Source organism: Scyliorhinus canicula, chromosome 2 (genome assembly GCF_902713615.1).
Source record: "Scyliorhinus canicula chromosome 2, sScyCan1.1, whole genome shotgun sequence".
Lineage (NCBI taxonomy): Eukaryota > Metazoa > Chordata > Chondrichthyes > Carcharhiniformes > Scyliorhinidae > Scyliorhinus > Scyliorhinus canicula.
In genome coordinates, this window is record NC_052147.1 from 18,282,451 (window position 1) to 18,295,124 (window position 12,674).

The following is a 12,674-nucleotide window of genomic DNA, read 5'->3' on the forward strand; positions in this document are numbered from 1 at the left end:
AGATCAGTTGTCATTCCTCTAAACACCAGAGACCATTATCTTAATTTACTCAGCCTCGTTATCATGAGACAACCAATCTAGTGAACCTTTGTTGTACCACCTCTAATGCAAGTAATCCTTCCTTAAACATGAAAACAAAACTGTGCACAGTGCTCTCGGAATAGTCGCGATACAGTCCTGTACAATTCCAACAAGACATCTAATTGCTGTACTCCAATTCACTTGCAATAAAGGCCAACATGCTATTTGCTTTTCAAATTGCTTGCTATACGCATATAATATAATAATAATCTTTATTAATGTCATAAGTAGGTTTACATTAACACTGCAATGAAGATACTGTGAAAAGCCCCTCGTCGCCACACTCCAGCGCCTGTTCGGGTACATGGAGGGAGAATTCAGAATGTCCAATTCACCTAACAAGCAGGTCTATTCTGGACTTAGTGGGAGGAAACTGGAGCACCCGGAGAAAACCCACGCAGACATGGGGAGAACGTGCAGATTCCCCACAGACAGTGACCAAAGCCAGTTATCGAAACCGGGTCCCTGTCACTGTGAAGCAATAGTGCTAACCAATGTGCTACCATGCCTCATACTTACTTTCGCCTACAATTGGAACAATTTAAAAGAACAGAATACATGATAGACAATAAATTCCAATGACCAGTTTACAATGTGTGACCAATTACAAACCTGCATAAAACAATTAAACGCTAAACGTCTGAAGCAACTCTACACATATATTTGATACCAAGTATTTTATACGGGAGGGTAAGAATGAACTGCAGAGGCAGAAGACAGCTGAACACAAGGGAACAGCAAAGGTAAGTGTAGACTGGTCTCAATGAAAGCAACCGTTTCTTTTTCTTTAACAAATTACAATTTTTCTTTTCCTCACATAGGTCTCTTGTTCCCATTTATATACAATAGGCCTGAGGCAATGGGACAGACAGCAGTAACTTGATCCAGCCACATGAAGATGCGATTGAACGATTCAAAATGACTCAACTGCCAATTTTTCTTCCTTTTTGCACCCTAATAAGTGCCTAGCCACCACTTGGCAGCTTCTCAAAGCTCATTCACTGCATGACCTGAAAACATGGGCAATTTGCCGGACGAGAAATTAGGGGACGGAATTCTTATCCAAGCAGCACTTGGCATGGTTCTGATGCTAACGTGTTCTCTTTGGCTGCCAAGTTTGATTTTTCCTTGAGTTAACAGCAACGTATTCCTTCTCTCACACACACCTCCACAACAGACAAGTACAGGAGTTGAAGGTTTTGATCATTACCAATGTTATTATGTAAGAAACGGATAAATGTTGCTGCCATGATGTTTCTTTCTTTGCAGCTGAGTTCCACAGGAGGTTGTATCCCATCATCTACCACTAGAGTCAGGAACTTATGCACTGGGTCTGGACCATGGTAGAAAAACTGAGAAAAAAAAAGGCACTATATTATTTTTACCATTCAATTTTCCCGGTTCACTTCTGTATTTTATCAAAACTATTGACTCCTGCTGTGATTCTACTCCAGGACCTGTTAATCTGCCAGAGTCCCATCCAAGCAGCTAATCTGCGTTAGTGTGTCTGAACAGTAGCAGAGTGTTTAAGTTGTAGTGGAGAGTGGGGAGAATCACAATTGAATTTGACTCTGTCTTCGCTGGGTGCCTACAAACAGTGGCCAGCCAATGAAAGTTCACTGGACTATGATGAAGACTCATAATACTAGTTAATTCTTCCCATCGATCCGTGATGGTGGGTCAATTGTAGAGCCTTCCAGCTATCTTAGCTGAAATTAGCCAACTCTCAGAAATTAAACATTGGATTGATCAGGTCAATACAAATACACAGCATACCACCTCGCTCGCCCTCACCGTAACATGACATAATTAAACACTCCATTGTCAGTGCACACCCCAGACCCACCTTTGTTCCCGGGCATACTCTGAAAGTGAAAAGTCTCCAAGGGATGATTTTCAGGTAAAACTCCTTCACTGAGAATTGCTGGAAAACAAATATTCGGTTTACTGTTCTGTTTACACTAGCTGCCAAGTACATTGTTGCAAAATGCTTAGTGATTGTATATTTAGCATGTTACGGTGGAGGGCAAGAGTTGAGAGTTATATCACAACCTTCCAGTGACTTTCTGCATGGGATTGCTAGGCCCAGTGGTGGGTACAGAAGAGCGAGAAGAGGCTATGAAATAATAGGCTGCAGCAACCCTGGTTTGACGGAAGTGTGGGAAAAGGAAATTCAAGCCGCTGGGATTCCAGCTCCGGACTCTTCAGCATCGCTCCTCATGAAGGCGTGCACATATGAGAGGTGAAGACAAGTTCAAACTCAGTTACAATGGTCTGAACAGCCAAATAGCTTCTTGATCCCAATGATGAATTGCCAGTTGGATAAGTTGCCAGAGGCTGAATGTTTTCAAGAGAGGAGAGGAAAAGACAAAATTTGGCAATAACTTATAAACAGGATGCTCCTTGGCTTATCAAATGGGGACAATTCTGCATTACCTGAAGATAAGGGAGACTTGACCTAAGGGAGTCTAGAACTAGGGGATTCAGTTTAAGAATGAGAGGTATCACTGTTAAGGCCGAGATCAGGAGAAATCTTTCCTTCAGGGATCATTTGTCCATGAAATTCTCCTCCTCAGAAAGCAGTTGGAGGCTGGACCTTCTTCCAAGGTCTTGTGACCTAGTTAAGGTATACAAGATTGGGAGGGGCCTAGATAGAGTACACAGGAAAGACCGGTTTACCCTAGCTGAGAGGTCAATTATCTGATTGGTGGAAGGAGTAGAGGCAACATGAGGAAAAGCCTTTTCATTCAGAGGGTGGTAAGCATCTGGAATCATTTCCTGAATTGGTGGTGGAGGCTGAAATGCTCAACTCATTCAAAAGGTATGCACCTGAAGTGTTGTAATCTGCAAGGCCTCAGACAGGTGCTGGAAAGTGGAGTTAAAATGAGTGGCTAGTTTATTAATTTTTTCCTTTTTTGGGGGCCAGCACAGACACGAAGGGCTAAATGGCATCTTTGTGCCATAGCTTTCTGCGGTTCTTTGGTTCCTTTCCTTCGTCTCTACTCAGATTATCTTAATTTCACAACCCTTCCGTCTTGGTAAAGGCGGGACAGTAATGTCACAGTGGTTAGCACTGTTGAATCACGGCACCGAGGACTCGGGTTCGATCCTGGCCCAGGGTCACTGTCCATGTGGAGTTTGCACATTCTCCCCGTGTCTGCGTCGGTGTCATCCCCACAACCCAAAAGATGGGCAGGGTCAGTAGGTTGGCCGCGCTAAATTGCCCCTTAATTAGAAATTCTAAATTTATTTTTAAAAAGTTTTGGTGAAGACTAATAATGATTTTTGAAGCTTTAAAGGCTTGCAGATTTTTGTCTCCACGTTTTTTAATTGCATGAACACACCATTTTCCACACTCAAAGCTTACACATTGCCTTGGCCTGCATCTGAAACTATTCTAATGAGCTAACCTCAGGATTGAGTGCACAGTTTCATTGGAGTCTAAGTACAGTACTACCCAGCATAACCAATTAATAAACCATTCTAATATATCACAATTCTTACTTGTTTGGTCCAGGGGAAAGTTTCAGATTCAGTTCTGCTTTAATATTGCAATAACATTAAACACATTTCATGTGCTGTGAATCCTGAGGAATACCCAGGTTAGATAACATTTTGATACATTACAATAGTGACACTTCAAAAGTACTTAATTGGGTGTAAAATATTTTGGAACGTGAAGCTGTGACATGCACTATATAAATGCAAGTCCTTCTTTCTTTCACTTCCTAGCAGCTTGAATTGAAAGTAGAATTAAGATAAACACAGCTGCTTAACATGCATTCAGCTACAAAATCTATTTGAATGGAAACTAGACAGTATGCAAAACTGTGCTCTGCCTGACTCAACAGCTAAGGTACTTTGTCTCCAATGTAATGATCCATGTGCTTTTGGGGGCGAGTCTAACTTTTATGTTGTGGTGATGGTCCCTGTGAGAACCAGATTTCTCAAAAAGAGGATTTCTGGCAGAACACCTGGCATTCAGTAAATGATCCCATGACCAGGTTGTCTGGGAGATAAACAACAGAATCGCAAAGAGTCAACCGGAAGTTAATTATAAAGGTGAGCAGAATGTGGGTATGATTCTGTTCCAAGCAGATGTTTAAATTTTAGTTCAGAACAAGCCTGGTGCAGCAAACATCACTTTCAAGGATCATAGTGTGTTGGTGAAAAGAGTTTAAAACTCTTGCTAACTAAAAGACTCCCAATAGAGAGTTGATAGCTAAGCGGAGAAGAAAAGGAGATAATTTTAGATGCAAAACCCAGGAGTTAAAGAATAATAGAACCAGGCTAGCAAAGGCCATGTTGACTGCGAAGTCTACTAGTGAGGAATGGTTGGAGGGGTTCTGAAGGTACAATCTTTTTTTTTTAAATTTAGATTACCCAATTATTTTTTCCAATTAAGGGGCAATTTAGCGTGGCCAATCCACCTACTCTGCACATTTTTGGGTTGTGGGGGCAAAACCCACGCAGACACGGGGAGAATGTGCAAACTCCACACGGACAGTGACCCAGAGCCGGGATCGAACCTGGGACCTCAGCGCCGTGAGGTGGTTGTGCTAACCACTAGGCCACCGTGCTGCCCTCTGAAGGTACAATCTTGATGGACGCAAACAGAAAGTCCAAGAAATCACAACCCTTGTGTACCTTTGATTAGGGCAGTTTAGCTCAGATTAGTAATGGTGTTCAGTATACTTTTAATATCTTTAACTATTCAAGGTACAGTAATGTTTTTGATCTTGGTGTAGTAAAATTCTTAAATCGTGAATCTTGTGGTGTCATTTATTTGGCAAATGCCTGGGTTTATCGGATTGTAACAAGAAAGTTAAACCTGTTACTGGTCTCTACCAAGATCATAACACAAGAGACGTGCTCCGAAGCACCTGCCAATATTACTATTGAGCTGCTCGATAAGAAGTCAACAAATCAATCTGTAATATTCTCCTCCCCAGCAATAAAAGGATAGAAGCAACTAGCCTCCACTTACCACCTCTCACGACTGACTCTTTCTCCCAATTAAGCAATTACAAGCATTACCTTTAACGTATGGCTTCACAGTATCCTACATGGGAATATCATCCTGTAATAGTAACAATTGTATACGCGCCATCTTTGGAGCCAGTCAACAATTTTGTAATTTAAAAAAGATGAATTTGCCTTCTAGGTTAGGAGCCACAAAATTGTAGGTGATCCAGAGACCCGAGGTGGAATTCAAAGGAGGTGACAGATGTCCCGCCACAAGGGGCTAAATTAGGAGTGACTATACTTTGGTGGGACATAGGGTCACATCTTGCCAGTGACAGTCTGTCAGGGCTACACCTCGGCAGCTTCAGGAGTGGCCATGCTGTGAGTGTGCTTGCAGGGTGAGAATGCATTAATAGATATGCCCCACCCCAAGTCAGGTGAATGGCCAGAGGTCAGATAGGCAGGCCCCAGTGAGAATTGGGACACATTACCGAGGGCAGTCTGTTCCATTGCATCAGTTGCGTCCATTGCTGCCAGAGGCCCCTCCATCCAGTGAGCACCCTACCCCTTCTGGAGCCCGCTGAGAGGTTGCCAGGGATTGCCCAGCAGTCTCCTCTTTCTGCTAGCAAAATGTCAACAAAGGGAGATGGCAAAACCCTTAACTGGCCACTTCAATAGTTCACATGGGCTCCCAATGAGCAGCTTGTCAGCTACCTTTCCAACTTGTGCTAAAATGACATGGCAGCAGGAAGCCCCCCATAGCCTATTTCCAATGCCTTCCTGTGCCATTTTGCTACCCTTCCCTGTGTTGCAACTGAAGGGGGGGAGGGGGTGGTGGTAAATTTCAGCCTCTGATGTTCTAGTTCTAATATTAACTTTTAGAACAATTTTCTCGCAACTTAGTGGGTGCATTGTTACCTTTGGTGATATGTAACAATAAACCTTTTTTGGTTTCTTCACTTTCTCAGCTGTCTGATTTTCCTGATCCACATCTTTTTCGTCTTCTTCTTCATCTGTGTTAGTTGACGGGTATCGACCCATGGTAGCAGTTGTGACTGGTGATAATTGCCACTGAGTGTGAGCATAATTTGCTGTGCTGTACAAGTACGTTTCGAAGTAAACACTGATTCCTGGAGTTGACACATTCTTTTCTACCGTGTTCTTTTCATTCTCTAATGTCAAGAAAAGGCAACTAGTTAATGCGCATAATTCTTTCCACACAGAAACCCCTTTAGTCAAGAGTGTAGGTTGCGTTAGGTCAGTATTAATCACTCACTTTTTGTCAAGTGCTACAATCCCAAGCATGGTCTTTCTCAAGGGTTTTTTCAGGAAAGCTGTAACAGGGAATGATGGAATGCAAGTCTACTCATGCGATTCCCCAGACACTGAACCCCTGAGTTCATTTCTGCAAAATGTAGGTAGTTGCCACGTTTCCAGCGAGGCAGTTTCCAGCAAAGCCATTTTTAGGAAGGCTTGAAAAAGTTAAAGCCTAAAGTCCTAACACTGTTCTCTTGCCTTCTGTTATTGAAAATCAACAACAAGACTATAAGTATCAGCACCTGATCTTGAAATTATATTCTGTCAGGCTGGTCTGATGCGAATTTCAACAATAACCATTTAATGGTACCTTTCAGGTTTTACAATGCTTTACGGCACTTCACAGGAGCATTACCAAAGAAAGCTTGACACCATGCCACAAAAGGAGATAACAGGGCAGATGGTTTAAAGCTTAGAGGTGAGGAGAATCTTAAAGAAGGAGACAGAAGTCGAGGCAGAGTTTTAGAAGGGAATTCCAGAGCTTCAGGTGTTGGCAACTGAAGGAACATTGGAACAGGAATAGGCCATTTAGCCCCTCAAGCCTATTCCATCATTCAATGAGATCATGACTGATCTTCAAACTAACTCCACAGTGGTATTTGGCCCAAATCCCTTAATAACTTTGGTTAACAAAAAGTCATCAATCTTAGATTTGAGGTCTGACAAAACTCTAAACTTCCATCCCTCTTTATAAGCAGATGTCTTTCCTAACTTCTCCCTGCAAATCTTTAGACCATACCCCCCCTAATCTGAGACTGCGCAACCAGCAGAAATAGTTTCTCTCTACTTAATCTATTACCTTTTATCATCATGAAAACTTTGGTAAAATTCCCGCGATCTTCTAAATTCTAAAATACAACCCTGGTTTGTGCAATCTCTCCTTGTAATTTAACCCTTGGAATCCTGGTATCAGTCAGGTAAATCTATGCTGCACTTCCAATGCAATACTTCTTAAACTGAGGGAGCCAGAACTGCTCAGGAAAGAGTCACATGTCAGACCGACTGACTTTTCCCAGCATTTTCCGCTTTAATTTCAGATTTCCAGCATTTATTACAGAGGAATAATTAAATTGGGGACGCACAAAATGTTGGAATTGGAGGAGCGCAGAAATATCACAAGGATGTAGGCCAGGAGGAGGTTTCAAAGATAGGGAAGGACAAGGCCAAGCAGCGGTTTGAAAACAAGGATGAGAATTTAAAAAATCTCAGAAACCAATGCAGTTTAGCAAGTAAAGGTGTCATGGAAGGGCAGGGCTTGCTGAGAGCTAGGATACAGACATCAGAGTTTCGGGTAAGCTCAAGTTTATGGAGGCTGGAAGATGGGAGGCTGTACAGGAGAATATTAGAATAATCAAGTCAAATGGCATCAAAGGCATGGATGAGGGTTTCAGGCAAAGATAATATGAAATGGGAAGAATCAGATAATGTTGCAGATTTGTAAATAGACAGTCCTGCTACAGAAATGGTACATTGCCCAAGATAATGTCAGCGTCATTTATGACATCAATATTGAAAAAATTCTGGCTTGGTCTCAAGACAGTTGCCAGGGAGAGGGATGGAGTTGGTATTTAGATAACGGCTTCGCTCTTGGAAGAATTTTGGAAAAATTTAGCTAATTTCATTACTGATTAAACAGTGTGCCAAATCATAGATGGTGGAGTGACTGGGTTGAGAGAGATGGTTGAGAGTTGAGCTGGATGTCATTAGTGGAAACATGGGAGCCTGACAACATGCTGTCCAATGGTGGTGCTGAAGGGCAGCATCTAGATGACAAATAGGAGGGCCAAGGATACTCCAAAGGTAATTGTGGGGAGCGGGAGGAGAAGCCATTTCAGGTGATTTCCTGGCCATGACTAGACAAATAAGAATGGAAATAAGAAAGAATCTCAACACCCAGCTGGATGAAGGAGGCAATGGAGGAAGATGATGAGGTTAACCCTATCAAAGTTTGCAAATAAAGAACAAAGAAAAAGTACAGCACAGGAACAGGCCCTTTGGCCCTCCAAGCCTGCGCCAATCCAGATCCTCTATCTAAAACTATCGCCTATTTTCTAAGGATCTGTATCCCTCTGCTCCCTGCCCATTCATGTATCTGTATCGATACATCTTAAATGACGCTATCATGCCCGCCTCTACCACCTCTGCCAGCAATGCGTTCCAGGCACCCACCACCTTCTGCGTAAAGAACTTTTCACGCATATCTCCCTTAAACTTTCCCCCTCTCACCTTGAACTCGTGACCCCTAGTAATTGAGTCCTCAATTTTGGGAAAAAGCTTCTTGCTATCCACCCTGTCTATACCTCTCATGATTTTGTAGACTTCATGAGATCCCCCATCAACCTCCGTCTTTCTAATGAAAATAATCCTAATCTACTCAACCTCTCTTCATAGCTAGCGCCCTCCATACCAGGCAACATCCTGGTGAACCTCCTCTGCACCTTCTCCAAAGCATCCAAATCCTTTTGGTAATGTGGCGACCAGAACTGTACGCAATATTCCAAATGTGGCCGAACCAAAGTCTTATATAACTGTAACATAACCTGCCAACTCTTGTACTCAATACCCCTTCCGATGAAAGAAAGCATGCCGTATGCCTTCTTGACCACTCTATTGACCTGCACAGCCACCTTCAGGGTACAATGGACCTGAACACCCAGATCTCTCTGTACATCAATTTTCCCCAGGGCTTTTTCATTTGCCGTATAGTTCGCTCTTGAATTGGATCTTCCAAAATGCATTATCTCGCATTTGCCCGAATTGAACTCCATCTGCCATTTCTCCGCCCAACTCTCCAATCTATCTATATTCTGCTGTAGTCTCTGACAGTCCCCTTCACTATCTGCTACTCCACCAATCTTAGTGTCATCTGCAAACTTGCTAATCAGGCCACCGATACCTTCCTCCAGATCATTTATGTACATCACAAACAACAGTGGTCTGAGCACGGATCCCTGTGGAACACCACTGGTCACAGTTCTCCATTTTGAGAAACTCCCTTCCACTACTACTCTCTGTCTCCTGTTGCCCAGCCAGTTCTTCATCCATCTAGCTACTACACCCTGGACACTACGAGACTTCACTTTCTCCATCAGCCCACCATGGGGAACCTTATCAAATGCCTTACTGAAGTCCATGTATATGACATCTACACCCTTCCCTCATCAATCAACTTTGTTAATGAAATGAGGAGGGATGGTTTGCGGGCAACACGGTAGCAGTGGTTAGCACAGTTGCTTCACAGCTCCAGGGTCCCATGTTCGATTCCCGGTGTGGGACACTGTGCGGAGTCTGCACGTTCTCCCCGTGTCTACGTGGGTTTCAAAGAACAAAGAAAAGTGCAGCACAGGAACAGGCTTGTACTGTGCTGTAATGTTCTATGTTCTAAGCCTGTGCCGATCATGCTGCCCGTCTAACCGCCTGGTGCTCCGGTTTCCTCCCACAGTCCAAAGATGTGCAGCTTAGATAGACTGGCCATACTAAATTGCCCTTAGGTTAGGTGGGGTTACTGGGATGTGTGGGCTTAAGTGGAATGCTCTTTCCAAGAGCAGTTGCAGACTCGATGGGCCAAATGGCCTACTTCTGCACTGTAAATTCTATGATTGGTCAGTCAAATTGGATGCCAGTTTTGATTCTGGTGAGGGCTATTTCAGTACTCTGCAGGGGACTAAAACTTGATTGGAGGAAGTCAACTGTGGCATTCAAAGAAAAATACACACAGATTTGGTAAATGACACGACATTCAAGGACTTGGAGAGGAAAAGAGTGGTTGGTGATGGGTCAGTAGTTTGCAAGGTCACCTGAGAAAGGTGCAAATTAGGATAACAAAATTTAGGCTTCCAGTTTTACAACCAGTGGGTAGCACTGATGTATCACAGTGCCAGGGTCCCAGGTTCGATTCCCAGCTTGGATTACTGTCTGTGTGGAGTCTGCATGCTTTCCCTGTGTCTGTGTGGGTTTCCTCTGGATGCTCCGGTTTCCTCCCACAAGTCCCGAAAGACATGCTGTTAGGTAATTTGGACATTCTAAATTCTCCCTCTGTATCCCCGAACAGGCGCCGGGATGTGGTGACTAGGGGCCTTTCACAGTAACTTCATTGCAGTGTTAATGTATGCCGACTTGTGACAATAAAGATTATTATTATTATACTCACCACTAAGAATGATGATGTCAAACACACCATTACCAATCAATTGATCCCAATAGGTAACAGATGCTCGAAAACAACCCTTTCTCCACAATGTCAAGTTCAGAAGCACTAGGCACATTGTCTTATTCGAAGAAATGGTTTTGTTAAACAAAACATCGGACATTTCATTTTCAGGGGCACCAAGCTGAAATACAAGCAATGGATAGAAATATGTGAGCTTTGGATTAGCAGCAAGTTGCACTGTTGATGGGGTGTTTTCACAATCTCAGTGAAGTATTTGAAAATTCAAAAACCTACAGGCAGTACAGTGCACATAGCATAATGTATTGGATACGGTTACACCCATCATCTTCCATTTGCTGGGATAATTGATTTCAGCTGCTTTGCTATGGGCTGCGCAGAGCGGAAGCCAAGCTCTTCCCGAAGGGAGACAGGAGAGCCACTCTGTGCTAATGATGCACATCTCCGAGTGTTTATCGCAAAGCAGAATCAGTGAAAGCCTCGATGTGCAGTGCCGACCTATTCCCTCTTCTTTAGTGAACAAGATGGAAACAACTCAATTAGGGATTTGGATTTGTTTATCGTCACGTGAAAAGTATTGTTTGGTGTACAATCCAGACCATTCCATACATGACAATAAAACATAGGGCATACAGAAATACATAGACATGGGAAAAAACAGCTTACCATTAGACATAGGAGTAGAATTAGGCCACTAGGTCCATCGAGTCTGCTCCGCTATTCAAACATGGCTGATATTTTTCTCAGTAAGAAGTCTTACAACACCAGGTTAAAGTCCAACAGGTTTGATTCAAACACGAGCTTTCGGAGCGCAGCTCCTTCCTCAGGTGAATCCCTGGAGATCCTCTCCACTTTGAGCCGGCAGTTTGCGGTGTCGATGGTAGCCATGATGTGGAGATGCCGGCGTTGGACTGGGGTGAGCACAGTAAGAAGTCTTACAACACCAGGTTAAAGTCCAACAGGTTTGATTCAAACACAAGCTTTCGGAGCGCAGCTCCTTCCTCAGGTGAGGAAGGAGCTGCGCTCCGAAAGCTCGTGTTTGAATCAAACCTGTTGGACTTTAACCTGGTGTTGTAAGACTTCTTACTGTGCTCACCCCAGTCCAACACCGGCATCTCCACATCATGGATATTTTTCTCATCCCCATTCTCCTGCCTTCTCCCCATAACCCCTTACAAATCTCACCCACTAAAAATAATTGGCCCACCAATGAAAATCAATCCTTACATTTCAACATATTCCTACTTCAGGGTAAAAGAGAAGTGTCTTGATTTATTTTCTCCCTCTTCACTACTCTGCTTGAGCCTTGTACCACCTGTCCAAGACAATTTGCTCCCGGGGGGAACATCACTGTTTAAAATTCTGTATTTTCAATTCAGGGATTGCCTCATTACAGATGCTTTATGAGACTTCCGATGGCAGCCTCGATGAGAGTCTAATGATGATCGTGAAACCATTGTCAAAAAAACCCATCTGGTTTGCTAATGTCAAGGAAATGGGGAAAGAAATCTGCCGTCCTTACCTGGTCTGGCCTACATGTGACTCCAGACCCACAGCAATGTGGTTGACTCTTAACTGCCCGCTCAACAGCAATTAGGGATGGACAATAAATGCGGGCACAGCCTGTGACGCCCACGTCCCATGAACGAATTTAAAAAAAAAGTAGCTCATGAGGTGGCTTTTTCCTGGGGATTTGTTTTTTGGCGCTTCTGACTCGTTTAATGGGTGTTTTTTTAGGAAGGAAGTGGTGCAGGATGACAGAATTAGATTCTCTCTGTCGAATGATGTCCAAGGGGTATAATACGAGGTACAAATCGGGCAAGGGATCTTCATCCGATTCAGAAGTCTCTCGAGCCTCAAAAGAGAAGTAAATGGTGGGGGCCTCTTAGGCGTCATTGGACCCTCAGTGGACGACTGAGAAGTTGGTTGAATTTCTGTCGGGGGAATTCAAGAAACGGCAACAAGCAGTTGCTAATGATTTGAAGAAATTGATTGAGGTGGCACATATTTGTGTGAACTTGGTCAGGTTGGATGAGCGGGTGTTGGTGCAGGAGTCGATGATTAAGGTGGAGGAGGCGCTCAATGATCACATTGGATTACTGGATTACCTTGTTGGAGGCAGAGATGGCGTTGTCGGTGGGAG

General features: G+C 43.5%; 1 protein-coding gene across 3 annotated transcripts in view; it reads right to left on the reverse strand.

The window, feature by feature from the left end:
- Positions 1-12,674, reverse strand: part of arel1 (apoptosis resistant E3 ubiquitin protein ligase 1) — an 82,220-nt gene that overhangs the window by 22,178 nt on the left and 47,368 nt on the right. For all 3 annotated transcript variants that reach the window (XM_038774316.1, XM_038774310.1, XM_038774319.1), the window contains 4 exons: positions 10,514-10,694; positions 5,965-6,218; positions 1,928-2,005; positions 1,292-1,433 (listed from right to left, as the gene is read on the reverse strand). In XM_038774316.1, coding sequence (XP_038630244.1) covers positions 1,292-1,433; positions 1,928-2,005; positions 5,965-6,218; positions 10,514-10,694 — 655 coding nt within the window. The remainder of the gene's footprint in view (positions 1-1,291; positions 1,434-1,927; positions 2,006-5,964; positions 6,219-10,513; positions 10,695-12,674) is intronic.